The following is a 26,767-nucleotide window of genomic DNA, read 5'->3' as shown; positions in this document are numbered from 1 at the left end:
TGGCTCTTCTAATAAAGATGCAGGTAAACTAGCGTTGCARTGCAATTTTTGACTCCCACATGTATCACCAAATGTTGAGACCAAGCAGTCATTCCTGAAGGATGGTATTATCTTTCTAACAGCAGTAGTAAGAGCAAAAAGTAAGTAGTTTTTTTTAGTGATTGGTTTTAAGACAGGCCTGCAGTCAGCTTTTGAGAGGGACTGTGTGCAACAGCAGAAAACCTGCCCTGGGTGACCCAGGAGAGGGTCTCCAGGGGCAGGCTGTAGCAGTGCTTTTCCACGCCAGATTACAGGGCATTTTCTGAAGGAGGCAACACTCATCGTCCACATACAGGTGTGCCTGTTTCATTACACGCTGGCTGTTTACAGCTTTACGTCTGGCCCTGAGACATCCCTCCGCCGAGCCTTCACAGAAACCTGTGCACCAAGGCCAGGCTGAAATGGAAAACAGCTTGGGTCAGGGCAAGCAGCAGCAGCAGCAAGTTACTGAGGCGATCCTGGGGATATTTTAATGCCTCGTTAACATCTAATTTTATGTCCCCATCTCTGTTACCAGCGCCCGTAACCAAGCATTTGCACGCTTGAGGAGCACTTGACAGAGAAATCCCCTAATTCACGCAGCTTCAGCTCACGGGTACAAGTTAATCGCTGTCCTCAGGCTGAAATAAAACATAAATACGTGTGTACGGCTCTCCSCCGCCCCCCCACAGGCCGCGGCCCGCCCTGACGGCAGGCACGCGCCGCCATGGGGGGGCGGGGCGGCGGGCGTAGCCCCGCCCCGCGCGTCATGACCCCGCCCCTCATACCCCCGCCCCCCGCCGCGCCATGGCCCCGCCCCCTCCCCGGCAGCCCCCAGGGCCTGCAGCTGAGGCTCGCCGCGGTTGGGGCCCTCTCGCTCGGGCCGGAGCGGCGCGGCCGGGGTAAGAGGCGCCGCCGCTGCCGCTCCCTCGTTGCCCGGCAGCGCGGGTGCGGGGGGRTGAGGAATAAAGCCGAGGGGAGGGAGTGGGTTTCTTCGTGGAGGGGCGGCCCTCGGGCGGCGGCGCAGAGGGCCCGGTTCGCCGGGCCGCGCCCGCGCCTACGTGCGGGGAGCGAGCGAGCGCGCGCCGCGGCCGTTGCAGCCTCCCGCTCCCCTTCCCCCCCCCATCGCCGTTGCGGCGGGGGGGCCTCGGGGGCGGCAGCTCCTCCTTGGCGGGTGTCCGTGCTAACCCCCCCCCCAGCATCACGGCGGTGCTGTGTCGTCTTCCCGGCGCGGAGGGGTGGGTGGGGGCGGGCCGCGCCGCCCCGCCCCGCCTGTGCGGAGCTGGGAGGGAGGAGGCGGGGGAAGAAGGTCATTTTGGCTGTGGGCTTCAAAAGTCGGAGGATCTCTTCATTTAGTTATCTATCTATCTATCTATTTATTTATTTATGTGTTTCTATTTTCCCTCCTGAGGTGCGGCTTCAGCAAGCGCATCTTCTCGTGGAAGCGCAGCGTCTTGTCTCACCGATAACCCTGCCAACAATTAGGGTGTGCAGATCTCTAGTTTCCGTCCCAGGGAGATGTTACGTTAGGGTTTAATTTCCATGTCAGGCTGAATTCAGGTAATTATGGAGAGAGACTTCCTGATTTTAGTATCTAATCTGAATTACGAGGGCATTATTAGCTGTTGAAATGTAACGTTTTGCATTTTGCATGTTTCTTAAGGGCTAGACTAGCATGTCTAGTGATCTGACTGGTTAACCTTATAGCAGTTTGATCTTACTGGCAGTTAAAGTCACTTGCTGATGAAAAAGCTATTTGTAAAGAAATGTTGTTAATCCAGTAATACTGTTTTTATAATGGTGTCTGTTAGTCAGTTCTCAGTCTTGTGATAGTTAGCCATAAGTAAATACRTAATTAATAGTAAGCTTGAGGAAAGATTAAAAAAATCATATTAGTGTGCTTAGAGCACTAAGATCATCGCAGTATTTCTGTACAGCGTTAACAGGATGCTTTTTTTTAATGTATGTTTGTCACCCTGGCTTTTACTGTGTGATATGGGATTGTGTTGAGCATTAGCTGATAATGAGTGCTGTCATTTTGTTCTGAAAATGTCTGTGTTTTGGGGGATTGTTGCTCAATCCAGCATTGTGAGAAGACTGTCTTTCATTTCTGTTTATAAGCCCCTGGATAAAATTATTTTCAGTAGATATTGTTCATCAACTTTGTTGTATGAAATAGGCTAGATACAGGGTGTTTTGGCAGTGTTGAGGGTAAAATGGACCAGTGGTCTGTCTTATGAAACAGATCCTTAAAGTATTTGTCTATGTTATTTGCATGTTAGATTTTTTGGGATGAATGTTTTCTTTACTTGATATTCACAGAAAGAAATATTTGACCTTCTTAACGACACTGAAAGTTGTGAATTATTTAACTCTTAGTTGAGATGGATTAGGTGTTCTTGGTGCATTTGGAGTAGAATGCTGTTTCCTTGACTTGAGGTGTTATAATTTTCCTAAATTCTCAAAAAAAGTGCATATGCATGAGTTTTTTGAAATGCATTCTGCACYGTTATTTTATACCTTCATTCACTTGAGGGAATGTATTTAGACTTTTACCATTTTAAACTTCATCAGATCATCATATTAAATATGTGTTTCAGTAACTTTATTTTACAGGGCCAAACCTAATTTCTTGTAAGCAGGATTAATGGATTTCATTCAATGACTTAAGTCAGCACGTGTGATAATGCCAGAGCCTTTACAGAAGAGATTGGTKAAGTGGTAATGGAAATCTGATTGTGACAATAGCAGACTGTGYTTTTGCATGGTTAACTATCAACTTCCACCAGCTTAGCTCAGACAGTATAAAGCATTGCAGATGTGGTTTTTGTTGAATATTCTCTAAGTGTATCTACTTAAAAATCATTCATGGAGTGAAAAAGCTTTCAAAAATTTGTTTTGTGTTTTTTAAATGGGCTTCAAGTTCTAAAATAATGTATTTCTTAAAAGCTCTACAGAATTTCCAGGGACCAAGTTTGCCCGGAGAAAGCTTTTCCACCATTTTGTGGAATAGCTGTGTAGGTGATGGAGTCCTGAGGGTTTCCTATTAGGAAATACTTAAGAATAAAATGACTGAAGTATTTAATGAAGACTCTCACAGTTCAGTGCTAGCAAAACAAGAGCTTTTCTTGTCCAAGTAGTTTCTGTCTAGCAACCYTGGGCATATCACAGAATCACAGAATCGCTGAGGTTGGAAGGGACCTCTGGAGATYATCTAGTCCAACCCACCTGCTCAAGCAGGGTCACCTAGAGCACGTTGCACAGGATYGCRKSCAGGCGCGTTTTGAATATCTCCAGAGAAGGAGACTCCACAACCTCTCTGGGCAACCTGTTCCAGTGCTCTGTCACCCTCACAGTGAAAAAGTTTTTCCTCATGTTCAGATGGAAGTGTCTGTGTTTCAGTTTGTGCCCATTTCCTCGCGTCCTGTCGCTCGGCACCACTGAAAAGAGTCTGGTCCCATCCTCTCGACACCCTCCCTTCAGATACTTGTACACRTTGATAAGATCTCCTCTCAGCCTTCTCTTCTCCARGCTRAACAGGCCCAGCTCTCTCAGYCTTTCCTCATAAGAGAGATGYTCCAGTCCCCTAATCATCTTTGTRGCCCTTCGCTGGACTTGCTCCAGTAGTGCCACATCCCTCTTGTACTGGGGAGCCCAGAACTGGACGCAGTACTCCAGATGKGGCCTCASCAGGGCTGAGTAGAGGGGGAGAATAACCTCCCTTGACCTGTTGTTGAGCTGGAGAAGAACAAACAAACAAAAATCCATGAGTGTCCTATGTAGTAAACCAATATTATGCTTGATATTTCAAAGAATCAGTAAGATGTTTGGTCTCTTTAAATATAAAATGAAACTCTTGAACTCTAAAGGAATGCTGATGTAATAAAATATAATTGTTATTGATACCTGAAAGTAGGTTTATTTGGCCTACAGTTGTTTTAACTCTGGCAAACTAAATATATTATAAGCTCTTTTTGCTTAGTATTTAGTGCTTAATATAGTAAATTTTGCAATGCGATCTTTATTTCTATGAGCTGAAGTTGGGTGAGCCACAAAGTAAACTTCAGAAGAGCAGGAAATAGCTGTGAAGAAAATGAGTTAAGACAAGATTTGGCAGAGGTTTTTCTAATTGTCTTTTCTCTGTCATCGTACCGGTTCCCCTTTATGCCCACTCTTCCTCCTTTCCTGTTTTGCCAGGAAATCAGTGGCATTTTCTTAATTTTTTTAATAACAGGCAGCAGCTGCATGTTACTGCTGTGTGTATATGTTTTTATAAAATATATGTAAATACTATACATTACGCTTGTACATCTGTGGGGAACTGATTATGTTTAGCTTAAAATCCTGATGCAGTTTCAGGTCTTTGGCAAGACTAGAAAACATTAATAACCTAGTATTTAATTAAATAATTGAATACTTTCAAGTGGAGTTTATTGGTCTCAAATGGAATGATATATTATCAGTTCAGTAACTGAAATTCTCATTCTTTATGTGTTCTATGGACTTAACAGTAACAGTGATAAAATGCATGCATTGCAGTTTTGTAGCTTGGAGTGGTTAAATGCCTTGAGTAAGACATTCTCTAAGATACAGCTTCAGAATGTAATATGATGCATCCTTTTTATATGCCAATTTTTAGTATTTTTTTCAAAATAGATTATAATTGCATATTTAAAATCACACCCTTGATTAAACAAAAGCTGTACTTAAGACATTTTGTGATTTCTGGCAAATATGTTTTCAAGGCTTTCATGAATTCCAGCATGGAGTGTATTTTCAAAGTCTTTTTGGTTTAGATCTGAAGGACTGATATCTCATGTCCCATTTCCCAGGTCTGGTTTGAGCATGCTCATATGCAGGCACAAAACCATGCTTGCTCATTTTAAGAGTAAAAAAGTTGGGACATGCTGTTAAGCAAAAGAACCCAGAGGTAAAAATGGTAATGGGGATAAAAATAAGACATTGAAGATACCAAGTTTACAAGCTGTTTGCTCTGCTATTTTCTCAGCTCTTACAGAGCAAGAATTAGAGCGATAGTCAAGAACAGTGGTGTTCTGCAGCATAGTGCTTACTAGCAGGCCTTCTTCAGCCACAGGGAAAAATTAGTCCAAGGTTGGAGCACTTTGATTTGACTTTCAGAATCCGTAAGACTGATTCTCCAGGGGTGGGGAAGGATGATATTGCTGTCCCTCAGATGTCCCACTGACCCAAAAGTTTGACTACTTCTTCTTCCTTTTTTTTTTTCTTCTTTTAGCCTGTGAACTATCCCCTGCACTGTCTCACACCTTCTTCCAGTATTTTTGGAAAAATATTGTATAGCAGGTATGTGAGAGCTGTGTAATTGTAGTTACTTTTGTTAGGTTGCCACAAGAGCATAGTAATTTGAGCAAAAGTCTTGCTCAGGGAAATTAGAAAACAGATGAGTTGTCTGCATATCTTTCAAACACTGTTCTTGGCCAAGTAAATGGCATGACTTTAAGTTGCATAACCTTTTCATAGAAAATAAAACTTAAGTCCCACATGAAAGAAATAATAGGAAATAAGGCAAAACAAAATAACTTAGTATTTAATCATTAGCAAAAGCAAATATTTGACTTCATCTTAGTTTTCTCTCTGCTCACACAAGTACAGAAAAGTGTTTGCATTCACTTTCTGTGCAAGGCAATTTTAATAGGTCTTCTTGCTTTGTTTGATATCTAGACATCTTGGTAGCATATTTTTCAAAATTTTGGTGATATGTTACTTCAAGATTCATTGAGATGAAACCACATGCGCAATGTAAATGTAAGAATAAGTATAATTTGTATGCTGTGCAAGCTGTCCTCAAGTATATTGTGTGTATTCATCTTGCATGTTGGATGAGAAATTCTTTTGAATTGAAGGATAGGTAARAACTTCAAAGTCAAGCAGAACTACTGTAGTTCTGAATTTTCAGAAGAATCCAAACTCTTCTGTATGCTAATATGTCCTGCTTTTCCAACTGGAAGGCTTTCCAGTCTTTAAATGGATTGCATGTTTGTAACTTGTAATTACTGCTACATTGTTTAATTGAAAATCCAGGGAATTCCAACAAAGTTATACACTCTATTTTGTGCTTCTATTCTTGAATTTTGTGGTCATACATCAGTTTCAGTTTTTTGGTCTTAATTTTATTAAAATGTCTAACACCTGTAGAATGCAACAGTATCTGGAATGCTTTTTTAGTTAATAGATAGTAGGAACTCASTGTGTAGAGGATAGATTGTAAGTTATGGTATATCCCTAATCATATAATAATTGTATAACTAGATGAAATCTCTGTTGGAGTAAGAGAACGTGCAAGAGATCATAGTGGAGCTGACTTACCCTATAATATAGCCAAAGCAGGAAGGCATGCTTCATAGTTTGCAGGAATTTCATGAGAACRGAGCTGGAAGGGAACACAAAAGACAAGTGAAATGTAAAGGAAATACAGTTCTGTGCAAGTCAGGGACAACAAAAGACAGACTTCTTGTTTGAAGAAAGCTTTCTCTGTACTGAACAGTTACCAGAATTGGTATCTGTGCTACTATTTTTCATATTAAGAGTTCCTCAGGTAGTCATCAGTACCCTCATGTTGGTTTATRCCATTCAGTCTCACTGTTCAAAGCCTGGGCCTCTTGATGCACTATGCAGACATGAGTTTTAAGTCTTGCCCTCTCTCTAGACCAACCCACTGGATTTTGATTTAAGGCAGTGTGTTTTAACTCTGTAAATGATTTGTTTCTTTCTTTGTGCCTTTTGATGATACAATGAGACCTGAATGATACTTAGAAAGTCACATGTCAATTGAAATGACATAACTTTCCTATTTTAGTCTCCTTTCCAAAGGTTAACTACTGTTCTTTCAGCTTGCATTTCGCTATTTTGTAGTTCTCTATCACTGAGCAGATTTTGATTTTGAATAAACAAGTCCAGTATTGTGGTGTGCCTATTGATATGGWTTAACCATTTATACCTTCCTATTACAAAACTAGAGATAGTAAAATCAAAATATTTTTATGGACTTTACATACTTTAACTGGAATAAAAAAATCTGTGGAGGAAGGAAGCAGAGTAGTCTTAAAATTCTCAAATATGCTGTGAAGTAGTTGATAGGAAAGCAAATAAGCTGGCTSAATTTGAAAAATTACAGCATCAGTTATTTTTCATGTTTCATCTATCTGAGGGTTCAGATGCTATGTCTGTGATCTAACTTGTTGAGGAGTAAGCAGTGTTATAAACTACATGCTACTTCACTCATTAAGCAACTTCTCATGACCMTAARGGCTACTGCTATATATATGAAGGGCAGATGTCTTTAAGTTATTCTTTAAGCCTTTGAGCATCATTGGATATCAGAATTATGTCAATAAGACCTCCCAACAGGTGTTAGCTAGTTTTTTGACACTGAAAGTCCAGGGAAGGCTGAAATGGGAGCTTTAAAATAATTTTAGATAAATTATTGGTATGGTCAGTCTATTTTTTGTTGTTTTTATGGCTTCCTTTTATACCTGGATTCTGGAAAACCAATACATGTGGCTAAACTCTAGTCTTAAAGCAGGGGCTGATGAAGCCACACTCTCTTCTGTAGTGGCAGGTGGCATAACAAGGGACAACCCTGCAAATGGCAGTTTGGGAGGTTTGGGTTGAACCGCAGGAAAACCACCTTTTGTAGGAGGTTAGTGCAGTACTGGAACAGGTTACCCAGAGAAACTGTCAGAGGTTTTCAAGTCTCAGTTTAACACAGCCTCAGTTGATCTAGTGTTAATCCTAGTCTTGTGCTGGTCCTGCTTTGAGCAGGAGGTTGGACTAGACAACCTCCAGAGATCCCTTCCAATCAACAGTTCTGTGATTCTATGATTACACAAAACATCGAGTTTTTATTCTCTCCATTTTCTGTAATTATGTGCCCACCTCATGTCAGCAAGATTTTGTATGAATTTATCTTTTTATTCTGCTTATGCTGTTCATGTCAGTGAGCAGCAGGTTGTCGACCAGTCTTCAGAAAAGTGGTATTGAAATTCAAGGGCTTTATAATGTATGTTCTTGCTTAGCTAATACCCAGATTTGCAAGATGGGACTGCATCTGGAGATGCTTCCATCTTCTAAATTCTCTAATTTACAGATCAAACTATAATACCAAGTAGCTGAATCAACTTTAAAATTGTGGTGGTACATTTCCCAAAATGTGTACTTTTTTTTTTCTTTTTTTAATATTCCCTTGTGTTTGCTAAGGAACGCTTGCTGGGAAGAACAGATTACTTTTAGACCTTTAAATGCTTCTGGGGCACTGATATGTCATGATTAAAGACAGAATGAGTGCAGCTTGAAGAGGATATAAACACTGTTCAGAAAAGGGAGAAGTGGAATGGCTTCCAGAAGGTCACTAGTAACATGTTCGTGACAAGCTGATTTCATGAAAATGAGTTCTTTGACTTACCTAAAAAGAAGAAAGACTGTCAGCAGAACCTTCCTGGTTCATTTCTAGGAAGTGTGTCTGGGTAAGCTTTGGAGGCAGTCTCAGGCTCTTTGGGACTTTTTTTCTTTCTTTCAAGCATTACATCATCTTCAGAGGAGTTGGGTTCACCTCTTTTGGCTCTTAATCTGGATTTATGTTGGAATTGTCAAAAGACAGATTGAGAGAATTAAGCTAATACTCCTGGAGAAGAATACAGATTTTTACCGTATATACTTGGCTTATTAGATTCTGTATATTAGTGTACTAGAACAGTCTTTACAGTTATGTCCTSTCTGAGGTGGTGGCTAAAGCAATTTGTGTACTGTGCCTATATAAAGAATAATGTTCGAGTTTATGATGGTGGGGGAATAAATGRGTTGAGACGTCAGTTCTTGAGCGCCGGGGGTTTGTGTTGCTTCTGGAGCACATTTAGTGGACTCGAGTCTGATGTGGTCTTCTGTCCTGAATCAGTAAATCCTGGAGTATCTGTGKCAGGCCCTTCATCACCTGTGATGGATACTGCCCACATTGGATCTTGGATTGGATGCTCCCTAGGGTCTTACTCCTTGGAAAAGCTGCTGACTCAGAATTTGCTAACTTTAGGAACATTTAGCTGTAGGTATTATGTTCCTTGTTATGCTTACACATAATTGTTGTTTTATGTTATACAAATGTATGCTAAAATTATCTGAAACTGTCTTGCATTGCAACTTAAAGATAAATATTATGCCACATATTGTGTTCCCAGAGACTAACAGGGAGTGTATGCAGTAATACAAGTCCTTTTATCATAACATACATAGAAAACACTGTAGTGTTATGCCACTGTGTAAAACACTGTAGTTTTTCAATAGGTTTCAGCAGAAATCATGACACAGCATTACTCTGGTTATGTAACTACTTTATGCAAATATCGTTCYTCTGATATTTTAACACAAAATAGTTTCCTTTTTCTAATATAGTCTCTGCATGCTACTTTCAATTTTGCTGAACTGTTGATAACCCTTTGATTAAGTTATTTTTTTCACCGCTAATCACGTCTGGTGTCTCTTCGGTTAAATTACTGTGTGTGTTTTTTACTTTTGAAAGAAAAGTAGTAATCTATGTTGATGCTCATCCGTCGGTTAGCATAAGTATAACAAAAGTAAATTAAAACAAGGAAGATGAAATAGAAGAACAGGGATAGTATAATGATAGGAAAGAGAAATACAGTTGTGATCTTGTATCTCTGAGATACATGTGTATCTGCTTGCATCAGTTTGAGTGAAAATAATGTTATTAATTGTAAATATAAATTGATAACCATGGGTTAGTTCTCTCCAGGTATTACTGGAGTTTATTAGACTTGAGGGCAGGGAAGGATTTCAGTCCTGATCCTGATAGTTTTAATAAACTCCATTAGTTTTCCCTTATTATACTAGTTAGTACTATTAATAAGAATATGACTCAGGGGAGGGAGGGAGCATATATTAGAGTTGAGATTGTACTTACTGGGAATAGTCATTGCACAAATTGACACCTCCTCCCACCGTGATAAACATGGTGGATAAACATGAGAGTAACTGTGAGATGTAATGAAGATGCTCAGTTCTAGACSTGCTTGAAAAAAATATTGAAACAGGAGAGAGTGGACTATAACAACAATCCCTCTGCCCTCTCCCATGTTCCCACTTCTTAACTTCTCTCATCATGCGTACTGTGCTAAAACCTCTTGAAAAGAGGTTAAGCCCTGCTTTAGGGCCTGTCAGCTTTCCCAGTCCCATAATTTATGATTGAGAACTAAAAGATGTATTCTATGGGTTGGTTTTGGAAAGCCAAGGGCAGCAGAGGTCTGGAATTGATTCCCAGACAGGAGCAGGATGGTAGTAACCTGCTATTAGTCTTGAGCTTGGTTCGGCTCATAGCTGGATCCCAGAATGCCATGGTCATACCAGCTTCATTTGCCTCCGATACCTTATTCCTTTCAGTCAGAAACTTGACTGACAAGGTGGCTTCCGTCTTGGTACGGGTCTGTTACTGTTCTTGCAATGTAGCCCAAGAAGAGCTGATTTGAACTACCTGAAAGTTGCATGTGACCTGAACTAAATGTTGATCATGCCTGGCTTGTCTGCCTTTTCCTGAGCTGTGATCTGTGTGCCCTGGCCACGCCCTGCCCCACTTTTCCTTTTTCCRTACGTCCCTATATCCTCATGTTTGCCTGGTGTTGCGTTTACAGATTCCCATCTGTTGTTCCCCTTGTGCTTTGACTTTCTGCATCTTTGGACAATTTGGGTTTGAAACACTGTAGTTACTTGGAATCAAAGAACCAGAAAGGTTTTTGTCTATTTTGCCATTTCTGAAAGTTAGTCCACTCAGGAAGGGATGAAATTTTGGTTCTTGACTTGCAGAAAATTATGCTCCAAGCATTAYGGAAGCTTGTCTGATGTGATTTATATTGCAGGAAATATAGCTTTATGTTCTGAGTATTTGCCTAAAACTAAATTTTGTCTGTTTTCTTGAAACCTTTGTGACTTCCTCTGTTAACACTTCCTAGAAGCTTTAATTAGGAAAAGGTTCCCATGGACTAATATAGTGAATCATATACAAAACTGTGCAAGTTTTATAAGAAATTTAGCCTGAGAATATTTAAAAAAAAACCTGTAGTCAACGGAGACTTAATGCAATTGCCTTTACCTTTTACTGCTGAGTTGCACAGAGACCAGTCTGGCAGTATAAGCTGTCATAGCAGCTGTGGTTATCTGTAGATCAAATATCATTCTTTAGGGTAAATACATTGACTCTTACAGTATTCAGTTATTTTAATGGACTTCTGGTTTCTTCACTGGTGACAAAGCTGGATGTGCTGATACCTAACACTGCCATTTTCCAGCAACTTTATGTGGAAGACCTCTTTTAAATTAGCTTACTATCAGCAGTGTTTAAATCAACATAGGTAACTTGTTGCACAACATCATACCTTTTACTTATGCCTGTTCAATGCTCAATCCAACTAAAATGAGATTGCAGCCTTCTAAATCTAGACAGTGCTCCCTCATTCCCAGCTGTCTAATTGAACATTAATTCTCTCTTTCGCAAATCTTCTGAGAGATGAAGAGACCATAGAAATGTCTTATTTTAGAAACATTTTTCAGAATCTACTTGCCAAATGCTCTTAGTTGTTGATTAGCAAAAAGAAATCTGACATGGTAAGATGAAGTTCCTTAGTGGAGTTTTTGGTGACTAATATCTTGGGGGGGGGGTTATTTTGTTTTAAAGAAATTCTTCCTATATGGATCAGCCTTCTAGTGATGGTGAAACAGGAAGAAGACTACTCTAAGCAAACTGAGGATGAATCGGGTGCCAGATGATGCAGAAAATGCTCACAGTAGCAGTGTGGAATCCTGTCCTTCCTTGCGGGACGTCCATTCCATCAACCCAGCGCAGCTGATGGCAAGAATTGAGTCATATGAAGGAAGAGAGAAGAAAGGCATTTCAGATGTCAGAAGGACTTTCTGTTTGTTTGTTACGTTTGATCTCTTATTCGTAACCTTGCTGTGGATAATAGAGTTAAATGTGAGTTGTGTTTTCAGTATTGTTAGACTTTATTTATTAGATAATTCATTTTGGAAATGGTTAGTAAGTTGTTCTTCTCTATGCCAAATGTGTGCTATTTGTATCTTTGTTTAAACTAAAGTAGCTTCTTCTTTAGTTTTCATGAACATAATATCTATTTACCTGAACCTACTTTTAGTCACTGGATACGTGCCTTATTTTATTCATGTCATTAAATCTTTTGACATTCCTGTAATCTACTAACTCAGTCTGTTAACTAACTGAAGAAACTATTGGAAATCCAGTGACCTTTTCAGGCAGCAAGTAAACAAAAAACATTATTGAACTTCTTTAAATTTGGTAAGAGGTGTGAATTTTAACAGGATTAAAGTTTGCCGCCTTCTCAGCAGCTCAGAAAGTCTTTGATATTCATTGAGGTGTTAGTCCATGAAAAAACTTACAATGGCCAAAGTTTTTCTTTTGCAGTGGTGTGTTTTCTTTAAGCCAAACTTAGTGTAACATACATTGYTTATGGCATGGTGCATTTGAACAACAACATAAACTCCCACAGTTACTACCGTTGTTTTAAGTYTAGCATTTGTATTTAGGAAAACAAGACTATTTTTGTTCTCATGAAATTTCCAAAAAACAGTAGGATGGTTTGTTTGTTTTTAGTTGATCAGTAGCATCCTAGTTCTTGAGCTAGGTTTTAAACTATAGCCTGAAGAACATGTTTAAGAAAGAACGCAGAAGAAAAATAGGAGGAATCCCTTTCTTGGATAGTAAAGATCTTGAGTAAACATCCTTTTTTTTGGGGGGGGGGGGGTCAGCATTCCTTTACAAGATAACCAGCTTTTTAGCTATTGATCTGACCCTATGAAGCTTAGCATTCTGATGCATTTTTAGGCCAGTTTCTCGACAGCTTATTTGACTAAGAGGAACAGAATCTGATTGCATGTCTCTTGGGATTCTCTGTATAGAAAATGTTACCGACTCCTGAAGTTTTATTTTGAATGTTGCAGCATTAAGGAACATCAAGATGCCAGGAGTTAGCAGTTTTCTTTTTGTGAAAAAACTTTATTTAAAGAAAAATTATTATGAACTCTATGTCCTATAGTGTCAGAAGTCAGCAAGAATGAAAAAATAGATTTTGCCTTTAAGTTATGGTATCATGACTGCCATATCATATGATAGCTGAGATTGACGTATGGTTTGAAATTTTTTTTGGTTGATCAGTTTTGTTTTTGTTTAGCTAAGTTTTCTTCATAGGGAAGTCAAATAGTACTGCGTTATGCCTTTCACTGATAAATAACTAATGGGACTTCAGAACTGCCACCAGAGTTTCTCTAAATATTGTTTGAATAAATCTATCAGGTCTAGATCTTTATTTATTATTATTTATTTATGAATTAGAAGCTACAGAGTGGAGTCACCAAAATTTGTTTTGGTAGGAGCAACAATCAGTGGGTAGCTTGAGAATGTCATAGGGAAAATGAAAATCAAGATCAGTTACATTATATACTAGCAATATGCTTTCCCTTGGCCATCCGTTATCCAAAGTGCTTAAAATGCTTAAGCATAATTTTTGTTTGTTTAAACACTTAAGGGAGTATCTCCATGGCAGTTTGAGCAAACCCTAAATGAGGGCTGTGATGGTTCTCTGTTCATCCTTGCGTTAGCATGGGTGCTTATGCAGCCGCATATTGAGAAATTTCCTGAACTGTCTCAGGTCCCAGTCATCAGTTGGTGCTGATGTGTTGTGTCCTCTTATTCTTTGGTTTGTCTTTTCTTTGTTTGGTCCCTTAGGAGAGGGCTGAGACAACATGTCTGGGATCAGGGAGAAAGAAAGGACCAGGCAACCCTTGTTTAAATAGACCTGAAGTGCCATGGAGCAGTGTCCTACACATTACTTTGTGTGCATCTTTCCTTATGTTTCCTAATAAATGCTTCCCCAAAACATGTGAGCAATCTAGTTACCATTTTCCTCCATCTTCTAGTATATTCTGTCTAGTATGTCTTTCTTATCTATGCTGGAAACAGATGATGATTCCTGATAATGGCAGAGCAAACAGGAGAAAGCAATATGTAAAAATAACTTTGTCAGCTAGCCAGAGGTGGGGTGAAATGAAGGGAGGGTTGAAGAAACAGAAGAAACTTGGGGTTGGAGTGAATAGTCCCAGAAAAGAACTCAAAAATACCAGCGGTATAATTGAGAAAAGAGTATGGAAGCATTTAGACTGTACTGCTTTGACATGGTAAGTGTATGTTGTGATGCTTTGGTATTTCCTTCCTTTAGAAGGATGGTGGTAGTCAAACAGTATTAAAGCCTTCTGTTACTGTTGTTTTCTAGTACATTACATATTTCATGTATCTAATCTAAATCTAATCTCAGTTATCTAATTTAGTGTTAAAAGCAGTCTTTGGAATAGGGTATGAACAGGAAGGTTCTTCACTCCCAGCTAAGCTGTATTCCTCTTGTTCTCTGACCCAATACATCCTAAATTATTTTCTTATTGGCACAGCTTGAACAGGAGAGGTGATGAGAAGTTCCACCAAAAAAACTTTGYGACTAAGGAAGATGTAGTTTCAGATTCCCTCAAGCAAAGGAAAGAGCTAAACTTGCATATTAGTTACTTGTGGGGGAATGTTCTAATGATCCAAACTGCTGCTGCTGCTTTATTTTTTTTACAGTATTTTTTGCTCAGTTCTGTAGAATCAATAGCATGTATGCTTTTCTGGAAAAAAGCTGGAATATGAATTCAGTAACATAGCTAGAATTCAAGTGCTGAAGCATCAAAGAAAAAACCGTAGTATTTTTGGTTGTCAGTATGTGACTAAAGCTAGCTTTTTGCGTGGCTTTCTGTTCAGCATATTAGCTGTTTTGACCCTTCTGAGATGTAAAACTCTTGGTGAATTTGTATAGGAGAACCTAGACTTAAACCTCTCTTTTTCCTTCAACAGCTTGTTTGCTTTTACTTTAGGATAGTCTGAAGTGTAACTTGAATAGGTCAGGTTATTAACACTAATAATCCTAAATATTTTGACTTTGAAACTGTATGTAATTGTGAAAGACAAATGAGGATAACAGTTTTGATGTTGATACTTAGCATGTGCGTCCTCTGTACTTAATTTCATGGCGTTTTTGTACATCGATGGGGAACTTTTAATTTGGGCTTTCAAATCTGTGAGTATTTTTGCTTCAGTAGTTCTGTTCTAGAGCTGTTATGTGTCTTTGTTCCTTTGTAGGTAAAAGGAGGCATTGAGACTACTTTAGAGAAAGAAGTCCTGCAGTATGACTACTCTTCTTCATATTTTGATATATTTGTAAGTGTTCTCAAAAAAAAAAAAAAGGCAAGAATATAGTCTTCCCACTTTCCTCCTTCCCTAGATGTGCCCCAGTTTGAGTCCTGTGAAAGGGTTGGTCTTTTCTTGATAAAGCAGAAGGAATTGTGCCAAATTTCACCTGTCTTGGGGTTGCCCAGCCCTGCTTTAACTGCAAGTGCTCATGGAGCCTGTTGATAGAGGAGCTTAGGCACACTTAAATTGGATCTTCTACTTTGGGAGAAAAAAGATGGAAAAACTTGGTCAAGAATGAGAGACTGATCTAACATAGAGATAATTCATTAAGGGGAGAAAAAGACCAGTAGTCCTCTAGCTGTAAAAACATTCTGTTTAACTTGACACTTTTATTCTTCCGCAGAAATATTCCCTCATAATGAGGAGAGACTTGTTCCCAGTTTGCCTGTATAGGTCAGTTTTTTTCCCCAGATTCCTGGGTTTTAACTGAAACAGATTTTTAATGTTGCACTAAAATCAGATGACAAGTATGATTCTCCTTTCCTATGCACAAGTGCCTTAGGGACATGAAAGGAGCTCTGCTGCTTTAGGAAACTTTTCTGTCTTTCAGCTAGGCTGTAGCTCTGTGGTTGCAGTGCATTTTGCAATGTATGAACCACTGAGTTATTGATCTCCAAGCAAAACTTGTTTCTTTATCTGMAGATCTTATAAAGGGCCCCATCTTTTTGCGTGAGCATTAATTCTACTAGGTCTTGTTTGCCCTGCAGAGATGAGTTGTTTTAATATAAATCATTTTATACTAATATCTATATTGAGAATATCTCTTTGAAACTGGTATAAAAATCTGTCCTTTCCTCTGCATTGGACCATTTACTGTGTCAAATAGAATGAGGCACTGGATACGAAAGATTTATAAGCTAGCAAACTATGCTGCTTCTCTCTTTATCTCCCATTATTTTGCTGGCAGTTTCTCCATGACATATATAACTGCAGAAGCAAAAAGTGTTTTTTGTTAATTTGGATGCACTGGCAATTATTTTGCCTGTAGTTGAACCAAGGGTTAAAAACATCTAATGTCAAGTAATATACCTTTATTCCATGGGAAGGGACTAGGTCATCTAAATCCCATGTAAGCTCACAAATCATTTGCAGAATTCTTCTGTTTCTGGTACAAATGTTCAAAACGTAGATATTTGCATAATATTAAATGGGTTCATTGTGCCTCTGGCCATTTCTTTCATTTTGCCCCCCCCCCCCTTCCAAAACACAGTGCTCTCCAGTTTCCAGTGTTTGTTTTACGTTTTATAGATCGTGAGCATATATTTTAAAAAATGTTAGAGGCGGTCTAAAATCGAGGAATAAACAGAGAAACAGAGGGCGAGGCTCCCTGATCCAGAAATCTGATCTGGCTGTTGCTATTAACTCATTCTCTGGCCTAGAACAAATCCTGTAGTTCACCTTCTTTCACTGGAGAATGTTTGGAACGGCTTGCTTCTTAGCTATGCTTAAGTACTTGCTTACCTGTGAAAAAGTAGGGCTGTAAGAAAATAAAACAACTGCAGGCATCTCCATAAAGAATAAATGATATTTGCAATGTTGAGATTTCAGTAAATACTTTCARTTTAATGAGTAGAAAATTTTTTTTTAATTCTCCCATGCATTTTTGAAGTCTTGACAATTTATAATGGTATTCTTGTACAGTAGCACACTAGAAAGATTAGTGAGATGTACAGTGACACTTAAGGTATTTTCTGGATTAACTCTGTCTAGATTGAACTGCTTAGATTCCAGTTTGATAAAATGATCATAAACATACTTTATGAAGTCTTCTTACATTTCTAACTTACATTTGTGGAATTGCACATGCTTGCATATTTGATGCCATGTAAGCATGTCAGTGATGCCATCAACTGTGTGCTTTAAAAATGGGAAATGATATGCTATTTCTATCTTCATAAGCAAATCTACTTTCAAATTTGTTTTTTAATAGCAGAACTTGGTTTGTCCTGTTTTAAGTTGTTTTATAAGCAGCTAGTATTTTCAGTGAGCTGAGAATCTTGTGGTTCTTCTGTGTTCTGAATTAACCAACAAATATTTTTTTCCTTTCTCTATAGCTACTGGCAGTCTTTCGATTTAAGGTGTTAATACTTGCATATGCAATGTGCAGACTGCGCCATTGGTGGGCAATAGCTGTGAGTAGCAGCCAAGCATAATGGAGTTTTAACTAGAATGGGTCAAACTTAGACAAATTTTAGATGCCTCTTAACGTTTGTATGTTAAGAATCATCTTGATGCTATATATATAAATTCACTGTACAGTAAGTAGTAACAGATTAAAAACTTCTGTTCTGGAAGATTTTCAGCTTAAAGACAAAAATTAATAGCACGGTGGGTGTGATCCTTACTAAGTGTTATGTTAATACAAATCGAAGGCTTAATTTGAACCCAGTATGTATGCCTAACCCCTTGTTACCTCTGACTTCTTAATTGAAGTTTGAAATATACATGCACTGGAAATAATGAACTGTATTCCAAAAAGAAGAGGAATTGTCATTATTGTACCAGATACACAGTTCTGTGTTAACTCCCAAATTCTTAACTTTTTAGAGAGTTTTGGATACCAGCCATTGAGCTTGTATTGCTTCTTGTTCTGAGGCAAAATGTGGATTATGCATCCCTTAGAAAGGAAGTTCTTTAGAACTATAGCCAATGATATTTCTTTCAGTGGGTTGGAACAAATATCTTTAATGCAGCTGTGCTATGTGGATGAGAAAGAATGCAAAACTGCTTAATGACAAACTCATGCTTTCATCTGTGTGTTTGCCTAAAAGTTAATACTGCAGCTTGTAATATGAAATGCATATTGCTGGCTCAGTATACTGTAAAYCTTAGAGGTTTTTTCCTTACATTATGGTAGGTGCATGTAGAATATGTCCATGTATAACTTTCTTCAGCTGAGTAGCATGCAATCTGTTTAGTAGTCTGAGATTGCCTGTCATGATTTTTGAAGTTATTAGCATGGCACACAAGCATATACGTAATAGTAATTGCTACTCYGATTGTGATGGGATTTTTATTTCAAAGTGCATGCATCTCAAAACGCCTTACTCATAGTTGTGTAGCTTTAGAGTATTTCTTCCAATGACATCCTCCAACTTGATGCAGTTTGGTTATGAGTTGGTGAGGGTTGACCCATCGTGTTGGTAAGCAATAGATATATAAAGCTTCACTGAAGGTTGTGCAGAAGCCACTAAGCTTAAAATCCCATTACACTTACCAGAAGCTTGTTATATTTTGTTATTATTTAAAGTGCTAGACCCAAATGCACTAATATAGTTAGAAGCTTTGCTTAAGTGCACACTACTTGTCCACTGCCTTTTTCTACACACACAAGGTCTGTTTTTTTATCTCACTTCCCCTTTTTCAAATAGGAAATAGGAATATTAAGTCTTTAACAAAAATTAGGTATTTTTCACAACATGAGAGGGTGAATTACAATATTAATTCAGATTTTCTCATGCAAAGATGCTTTCTTGTTTGAAATGATTGCTTTGATGTGAATAGTATCAAAAAGCATTTGGAATAGTAGCTATTTGCTTTTTCTCAAATAGATATYGTTTTTAGGGGAGTTGGTGAATAAAATATTGCATCTTCATTATACAGTAAGATCACAATTTATACAACTCAGTATTTGCATAGCATCTAAACTGTCTGTCTGCCGAATGAAAATAAGCATTTTGAGATGTCCATATTCAGGAGGTTATTTTACTAACTTAACTGTACTTGATAAGTTTTGTTAATCTATGATCTTGCTGTTGTTGGTAAATATTTTTAAAGCTGCAACTGATACATAATTGCAGAATTAAGAAAGTAAATCCAGTTATTAGTCTTAACTGTTCTTACCCTGTCTCTTTCAGTTTACAACAGCAGTGACCAGTGCCTTTTTATTAGCAAAAGTAATTATTTCACAGGTATATATTCTAATCAAATGCTTGTTTGTTTTTGCTTCTTGAAGAAGCAGGATTCTTGAAGATAATTTCTGTAATGCATGGTTTTGTTTCCTTCAAGCTGTTTTCACAGGGTGCTTTTGGCTATGTGCTCCCCATCATATCCTTCATACTTGCCTGGATTGAAACTTGGTTCTTGGACTTTAAAGTGTTACCACAAGAAGCAGAAGAAGAAAACAGTAAGCTTTTGTTATTCCCCTCAGTCACTGCAGTTGGCTACATTCAGTTGCATACTACGTGGCAAAAGAATGCTTCTTTCAGTTACTCAAGAACTTTGAAGAGCTGTGGAAAAATTATTCATATGGTATATTTTTTCTTTTTCTTGAAGGGAATGTGTATGCCTTCAAAGAAGTGGAGTTTCAATTTATTTAGCAAGGCCAAGTTAAAAGTTACAAGAGCCAGATCAGTAATTTGTCAAGCACTCAGGAGCATATCTGATTTTGTATGGTTAAGGCATGAAAATTTAACTGGTTTGGGCTTGTAAAATTTTATTTTGTGGGTAATATRCAGAAGAAGTTACTGGCTCCTCTTCTAGGAAGAAGAGACACAATAACTAACTCTGTGTCACTAACTCTTCTTTTGAGGTGGAAAGGGAACATGAAGAAGTATTGTGGAGAGTCTGCTTCATGCACAGAATGAGACCAGAGCAAGTATGAATTTCAGCCTCTTCAAGATGAGGCAACAGGTCATCCAACTCTAGGAATGCATTCAACTAAATAGAGGAAACTCATTGATTTAGTGAAAGAGAACATTACTTGGGTGGTGAGGAAAAGAAAGTATAGATTTCTGCTAGAGATGTTCTGTCTAGTTTCAGCAGCTGGAGGGTAACTGTATAGAGAACCTTTTATTTGTGCATCGCTTTTGGAAATACAATCTGAAACTGTTCCGAGGAATGTTTTGCCTGTTAGGTTAAAAACAAATTCTTGAAATGGGAATGGAAGTCTCCAGGTCTTGGTGCTCTGAAATGCATAGTCTTTCTACTTTGTCCCCTTCCCTCCACTTTTCCCCTCACTCCTAGAAAAAAGTTTATTTAATAAAGACATTAGGTTTTGCCTAAAGAAAGGAAAAATTAGCGTAGCCCCTCTCTTTTTTCCTTTAAGGGAGGTGGGGAAGTGCAGCTTCATCCCACTTCATCTCAGTAGACAAGAAACCTAATCAGTTCAGGAACTTTTGCATAATTTATACTATTCATAGACTAAGAAAAGATTTGACACATACACATCAAGTAATTGATAAAAATAATATTCATAAATTCAGATATTATTCAGATATTATTGGTAAATCCATGTGGGACTTAATAGGAATTAAAAAAAGAAAATATCACTAAGCTTGAGAGAGATAGCATTTATTTAGAAATACAGTCTAAAGTTATAACTATGTGCTTTATATTTGAACTCTATGTTCCAAAAAGAAGGCAGGGTTTCCCTGAAAAATGCAGTTTTTAAGCAATTAAATGAGACAAAAAATAGGCATGTTTGGACTGTATTGTGTGGTACTTCTTATACACAGGTGCTTCTATGGTGCCTTGCTTGGTCTTAAATTAGTTTGAGGCAGACGGGGAAGACAGCTCATAATAATTCTTGCTTTTGACCAGGTACGTTTCTCTCATCTCTTTAGTAGGAGTGGAAATGTGACTCTTCCATCTTACTGTTGTGTTAAAAACCAATTTCCTAGCTTTTCTAGCTAATGCAATGATGTTCATAACTTGGAGAATTTTGATTCTTAAAAAATTAACTTAAAACAAAACTGTCTTTCCAGTGAAAAAGCTTTCCAGCTCTGAATGCTTCCTTTTGAGCTTCTGTGAACAGTTCAACTAAATAAAGGATGAAATCCTTAGTAAAATGATGTGGATGTATTTGAACGGAACTTAGGCAGATTCTGATCCTTGAGAAGAAGGGGATAAGTCCTCTGGTTTTTTTTGTTTGTTTGTTTTTTCTTTCCATCTCTCCATCTTTCCCACCCAATATGTGCCTTTTAATATTTTGTGACTCATATAGAGACTAACCTTCCTCTTTTGGACAGAGTGGAAATATAAGTAACATATAGAAGTCTCCTTTGGACACTGAGCAGGTCACAGAGRAGAAGGTCATTCATACATGTAGTGCTTATTTTTACAGTATTGCTTAATTATTGAGGGTTATACATTTGATTGATACATTTGATTGTATCATCCAATTTTCATGCCTAGTGATTTTTACTTAACTGTAGTATTTCCRTGTGCTTTCTTGCCACTGATATTTGGTTTCTTCTGGCTGTTACCTTACATAACTGATTAATACGATAAATTAGTATGTGGAAATGGTTTGAGTTGGAAAGAGTTTAGGTTTTTATAACTGCTAGCTACCTCAGGTAGCTCTCCTGATTCAGTAAAACATCAAGATTTCTTTTCCCTGTCAATCTTCATGTGGCAGAGAATAAAGGATGGAAGTTTGATAGTCTTATATTGACCTAAAATGCCATCTTTACCCTGCTAGTTACCGGGAGAGCTGTTGATGGCAATAAGGGTGAGATGAGTTCCCTTCTCCCCCAGTTCCCCTTGTTTTTCCCTTTCCTCTATTATACCCATCAGAATACCTCTCTTAACTCATTGCATTTTCTTGATTTTTTTTTTTTTAGATGAAACTGAGCCTGTTGAGACAGATTAAGTGAAAGCAAGCTATTAATGGGGAGTTTACTTTGCCTCCTAATAAGGAGCCAAAGTGAGAAAATACATTTATTTGATTACATGTGGCAGCTCATCTAGCATTAAAAATATGTTTCAGAGTTCTGGTTATATTAATRAATTTGCATATGGCATCCTACCCATGGAATTTCGTATAGTGGGAGGAAGGATTCTTTCACTCATGTATACAGTACTTCTGTTTGGCTGAAGTGTCTCTCTTTAGCTTACTGAAACTATATGGAAGTCTTAATGTTAGATTAATGATTTGTTTTTTCTGAGCTGTTTTTAATAGCAGTAACTTGTTAGGAATGCTAATACAATACATTAATCTTTACTGTGACTTTTTTCTTTAAAATACTATGGATAATAGCCTGTTTTGTTTTTTTCTTTTTCTTTTAGGATTGTTGATAGCACAGGATGCCTCTGAGCGAGCAGCTCTTCTTCACCCAGGAGTTCTTTCTGATGGGCAGTTCTATTCTCCTCCTGAATCTGTAGCAGGTAGTTATGTTTGCATAGTGAATACTCTTTCTTGTTGGCATTAAACTTCTGCATATTTTCCCCCTTTAGAGTATTAAGGGGGGGGTGTAAAGGGAGAAAAAGTGTATTTTTCTTTTGAAATGAGAAATGTACTGTACAATCCTAAAATGAGGGATTCTTTTATAAAATTTAGTTAATTTACAACCTATCAACTGAATCACAATACGCTTAGTGGGCCTTCTCACATTCCCCAGAAGTGATATAAAATGTGCTGGATTAAGCCATCATCAGTGGTTCTTTAATTCACAGCCAGGTCAGATTAAGATAACCTGATCAGTTACCAGAGTCCAGGTGGCAGGCAAATAACCTGTTAAATGCATGAACTTGATTGCTTTAGATCTGTTTCATCCATTTCCAGTTAAGTTCTCTCAAGAGTAATACAGAAAACAACCTACACAGCATTTTAAAACTTTGAAAATAATTTATACATTGCCATAAATAATCTTACACTGCTATAAATAATCTAACATAAAGAGAACCCAAATACACTGCATCAGTTTTACACAATCATGTCTGAGCCCCTTTCCATTTTTAGGGGAAAACTTCTAGTTAAGCAGTTTAGACTTTTCAAAGGATAAAGTCAGTTCTGTCGAATTTTAGTATACTACTGGCTTTAAGATGCAGATAGTCTGACAAAAATTGGTACTGCTACTGAAAGGGGTGGTTATTGTTTGTTTCTGCTCCCTCTATCCTGCTAGCAATGCTATTTATGCAGAACTGCCACTATTTATTCCAGCCTAAGCTTGGAACTATGCCATATTGTGGGACAGTCAGTGAACCTGAAAGAAAACTGGTTTAAAACAAATTGAAATTTCAATCCAAGGCTCTTTTCCTTTCTCATAACAACAAAAATACCCTTCTCTCTATTTAAAAAAAAAAAAAAAAGTTAGCCATGCATATGTTAAATTTTTTGAGGACAAGTWTTAGTTATGCCTTAAATCTGTATATAGTGCACTTCATTCCAGTTGAGGTAAGAGGTGAGTAAGCCCAAAAATAAATGGAAATACCACAAGATTTAAGAATTTGTTTGTAGGTATTTTGASAAAATAGGTAATTTCTTCATGAGTTGAGTGGATTTCAGTTTGACTTATTTGAGGACCCAATGTGAACCCCAAAATCCCATGTCAGTCTCTTTATACTAAAATGTAAGTGTCTCTTCTAAAGTTGTGCTTTATCATGTACGAGAATTAAAATCTTAATATCWGCTAAATGCTTACAGCTGTCTTTGCCATCTTGCATTATAAAAATATAACTGTTGGTGATACCTTTGACAGCTTGAAGGCTGCCTTTATATATAGTTCCTGATTGTCTTTGCATAATAGATGGCCTGCAGCTCCATCTAGGATTAAGACAATGTCGAATATAATGCTGTGCTGTACCAGCACATTATAAGTCAGGGAACATTTCTGTGCTTCCAGATAAAGCTACCATCTTTCCCACATGGAAATTGCTAAAACCTTATGCAGCAGCCACGATCTCTGGGTGTAATGTAGATTAAAAAAAATAATGATTCAAACTGAACATATATGCTCACTGATCTATTTTGCCTGTCAGTAGATCTTGAGGAATACTGGTCAAAGGATTATGCTGGATTCAGCCTGACTTTTTTGACAGTRAAATATACAGTGTGAGAGGAAGTATGAGTTGAGCTAACATGTTTTCATTGGCAGTTTGTCTGGCTTAATGGTGCATGTGCAGTCAGCTGCTCTGCCTCAGATTGCAAGTGATGACTACAAGCATATGACTGCCATTGCTTTGACCTTAATGAGTTGCCACTGGTCACTTGGGCCTCAGTAACAGCTCATGTGCCTTCTGTTCATCTGCCCCAAATGCCAAGTGAATTATGTTGGTTTAAACACCCTTTATGGGTATGAGAAGTGGGAAAACTGTCAAATACAAATATTTGAACTGAAAYACTGAACTGTTCTGAAAACTGGCGGAGATGTACAATAGAAATAGCTCACAATTAAAAATATTTACTTCAAAATTCTGTACGTGTTCAGATAAGATAAAACCATGTTGTAAGACAGCAACTTTTAGTCAATTCATCTTATGTATTGATAGGAAAAATTTTTAGAGATAAACTGTTCCTCGTGCTCGTGCAGGCTAAATAAATAYCTCTACTGACATGGTGACATGTCTAAAAACAAATACTAACTTTCAGGAGGTGGCATTGGAAAAAAGGTGCTATTGGAATTTGCAATATATTTATGTCTTAATRTTTCTCTTGAAGACAAACATATACAAGGACATAACCTTTTTTGCTCCACTGGTTTATGTGTGTTGAACTTTCATCTTCAATATAAGGTTTGGTTGCAGCATAGCCATTGTAGTAGTGTCAGGTGCAAAATTAGCCTTGAAACAGTTAATTTCTACAGTTATTAAAGAATATCAGCCTCAATATGAAAAGCAGTTATGCTATTCCAGGAAAATGAAAGGACTTAGATTTTCTGTTTCCCAAACTGCTCAGACTTAGTCCCTTTGTCTTTCTTTTTGTGTTTCTTTGTGAGGAGGAATATGGGTCTGTAATTCAGCTTTCAACTGGTGGCAGAAAACTAAAGTTTCCCAGGCATTGTATCAAAGACTATTCCTTCTTCTCATTTATTTTCCTGTGGCAAAGCTGCCCAAGACAAGTATATAAAAATACACGGTCTGAGGCTGGGAATTTTATCGGTAGTCCCAGACAGTGCTCACTGCCACCTCAGTTGTGGACAGGTAGATGTGTGGCTTGGAGTGGGACTCCAGAAGTGCAGGTCAGTGGTGCTCACCCAAATTTGCCTAGTATCAAATTGTGGCCAGCCCTGGGACCAGCTCAGCTTTTTACGGTGGGCCTTGCAGCCCTTTGACTGTGAAAACAGAGAKCTGAGGACAAGAAGAGGACAAGAAGAGGAGAAGATGACAACAAGCGGTAATGGTGAGGCAGAGGGAGATGCTGGATGTGTGGTTGAGAGGTTGAGAGAAGACCTCTTGCCAGGGAGCTRGTTAACAGCAATGATTAACTTCATAGAGCAGCCTTTCTTACCGCTTTGCGAATGTCATCACCATGTGTCTTCCAAAGTGCAGGCTAGAGCAAGGGAGAAACCCTGCTTGCCAGTGAACAAGTGTGCAGTTTGTCCTGAGTGTGTGGTAATGAAGGCTTGAAGCACCTCTTAGGTGAATCCATTGGCAGGCCAAGTATTTCAGGAAGGATCCTAGGGCTGTTGCTTGGTTTTGATAACTATAACAAGCCTTCAGGGTGGCAAGTCTGACAACCAGATAAGTACTTGAAAAGAAAAAGGAAGTGTTTTTAAGGGAAATGCTTGCTTTGAAGTGCCTTTTGATTAAACCAATATCAGTGCTGGTCTTTTTTAATTCTTTTCTTTAAACTAGCTAATAACATTCCTTCCTTCCTATTTAGGATCAGATGAAGAATCTGAAGAAAAACAGGACAGTGAAAAACCAGTTGTATAGCAAATGAGAGAAAGCAGGTAATTACCTTTGCACAGAACCTGCATTTCTGTAAAAGTATTTTTTCTTTTTAGCTTCTTCCCAAATAATTTGGATGGTGAGATAATTCTCGGGAGTTTAACATCTTTGAAACTGAAGCAGGAAATCCCGCCAGGCAGGTATTTGGCTGTTGAGAGCCTGTAGTTGTGCTCCTCGGCCCTTGAATGCTGGCTAACCCRGGCAAGAGGCTGGTGGGAGCTGAGCAGGAGTCTGAGGTAGCTCTTGGGGAGTCCAGTGCAAAGGCTGTGGTCTCAGGGTGAAACACCTCCAGCATTTCTTCACTGGCCATGCTGGAAGGACAGTGAGGGATGAGAAGTRTAAAAACTTCCTTTCTGGAAGGGGAAGGAGAAATTTCTCTGGAGCTGGGAACACAGGAGTACTAAGGAGAGCATTTCTTTTAGCTGAGGTCTAGGACAAATTTACCCATCTGGAAGACTGCATGGACAAAACCACTCTGATATTTCCCCTCCTCCTCTTCCTGTGCAATGTCACAGAAAGGTTACATTCTAGCTGTGTGCCTTAGCATTTTGGGGCTGCCTTTTTTGTTATAAATGTCAGCTAATTTCCTTATTCCAGTAATTATTTTCTTTTGGAATTATCTTGCCCCATGCCTTCGCCTTCACCACAGGTGGTTATGGTATTTGAAGCTAGGGAGGAATGAATCTTCTTGAAGCAGGAGTTTCTGATTTAAAATGTTGTATTGCTCCTGTGGAAGAGTGGATGCACTTTTCTTTTCATCTTCCCTGTTACCAGTATCTGTTGCCTTGCCTC

At 38.4% G+C, this 26,767-nt stretch overlaps 1 protein-coding gene across 27 annotated transcripts; it reads left to right on the top strand.

The window, feature by feature from the left end:
- The first annotated feature begins 830 nt into the window (after nt 1-830).
- On the top strand, nt 831-25,977 carry STARD3NL (STARD3 N-terminal like). Of its 27 annotated transcripts, none has more exons than XR_003254491.1 (10): nt 831-920; nt 1,430-1,578; nt 11,732-12,028; nt 15,254-15,331; nt 17,419-17,496; nt 19,222-19,275; nt 19,373-19,615; nt 19,896-19,961; nt 20,821-20,905; nt 21,928-22,465. XR_003254491.1 is itself a non-coding variant. In XM_026071692.1 (9 exons), exons 3-9 carry the CDS (start codon nt 11,804-11,806, stop codon nt 25,958-25,960), a joined length of 705 nt encoding a protein of 234 aa, XP_025927477.1. In that variant the 5' UTR covers nt 831-920; nt 1,430-1,578; nt 11,732-11,803; the 3' UTR covers nt 25,961-25,977. The 27 variants fall into 27 exon arrangements, 22 of the variants coding, with proteins under 22 accessions (XP_025927477.1, XP_025927403.1, XP_025927437.1 ...); XR_003254492.1 differs by having other exon boundaries at nt 22,373-22,460; XM_026071692.1 differs by lacking the exons at nt 19,896-19,961; nt 20,821-20,905 and adding an exon at nt 25,908-25,977 and having other exon boundaries at nt 19,373-19,490; nt 22,373-22,471.
- The last annotated feature ends 790 nt before the right edge of the window (nt 25,978-26,767 follow it).

Source organism: Apteryx rowi, unplaced genomic scaffold (assembly GCF_003343035.1).
Source record: "Apteryx rowi isolate R43461 unplaced genomic scaffold, aptRow1 scaffold_1083, whole genome shotgun sequence".
Lineage (NCBI taxonomy): Eukaryota > Metazoa > Chordata > Aves > Apterygiformes > Apterygidae > Apteryx > Apteryx rowi.
Note: the sequence above shows the minus strand (reverse complement) of the source record. Positions and strands in the feature narration are given on the sequence as shown.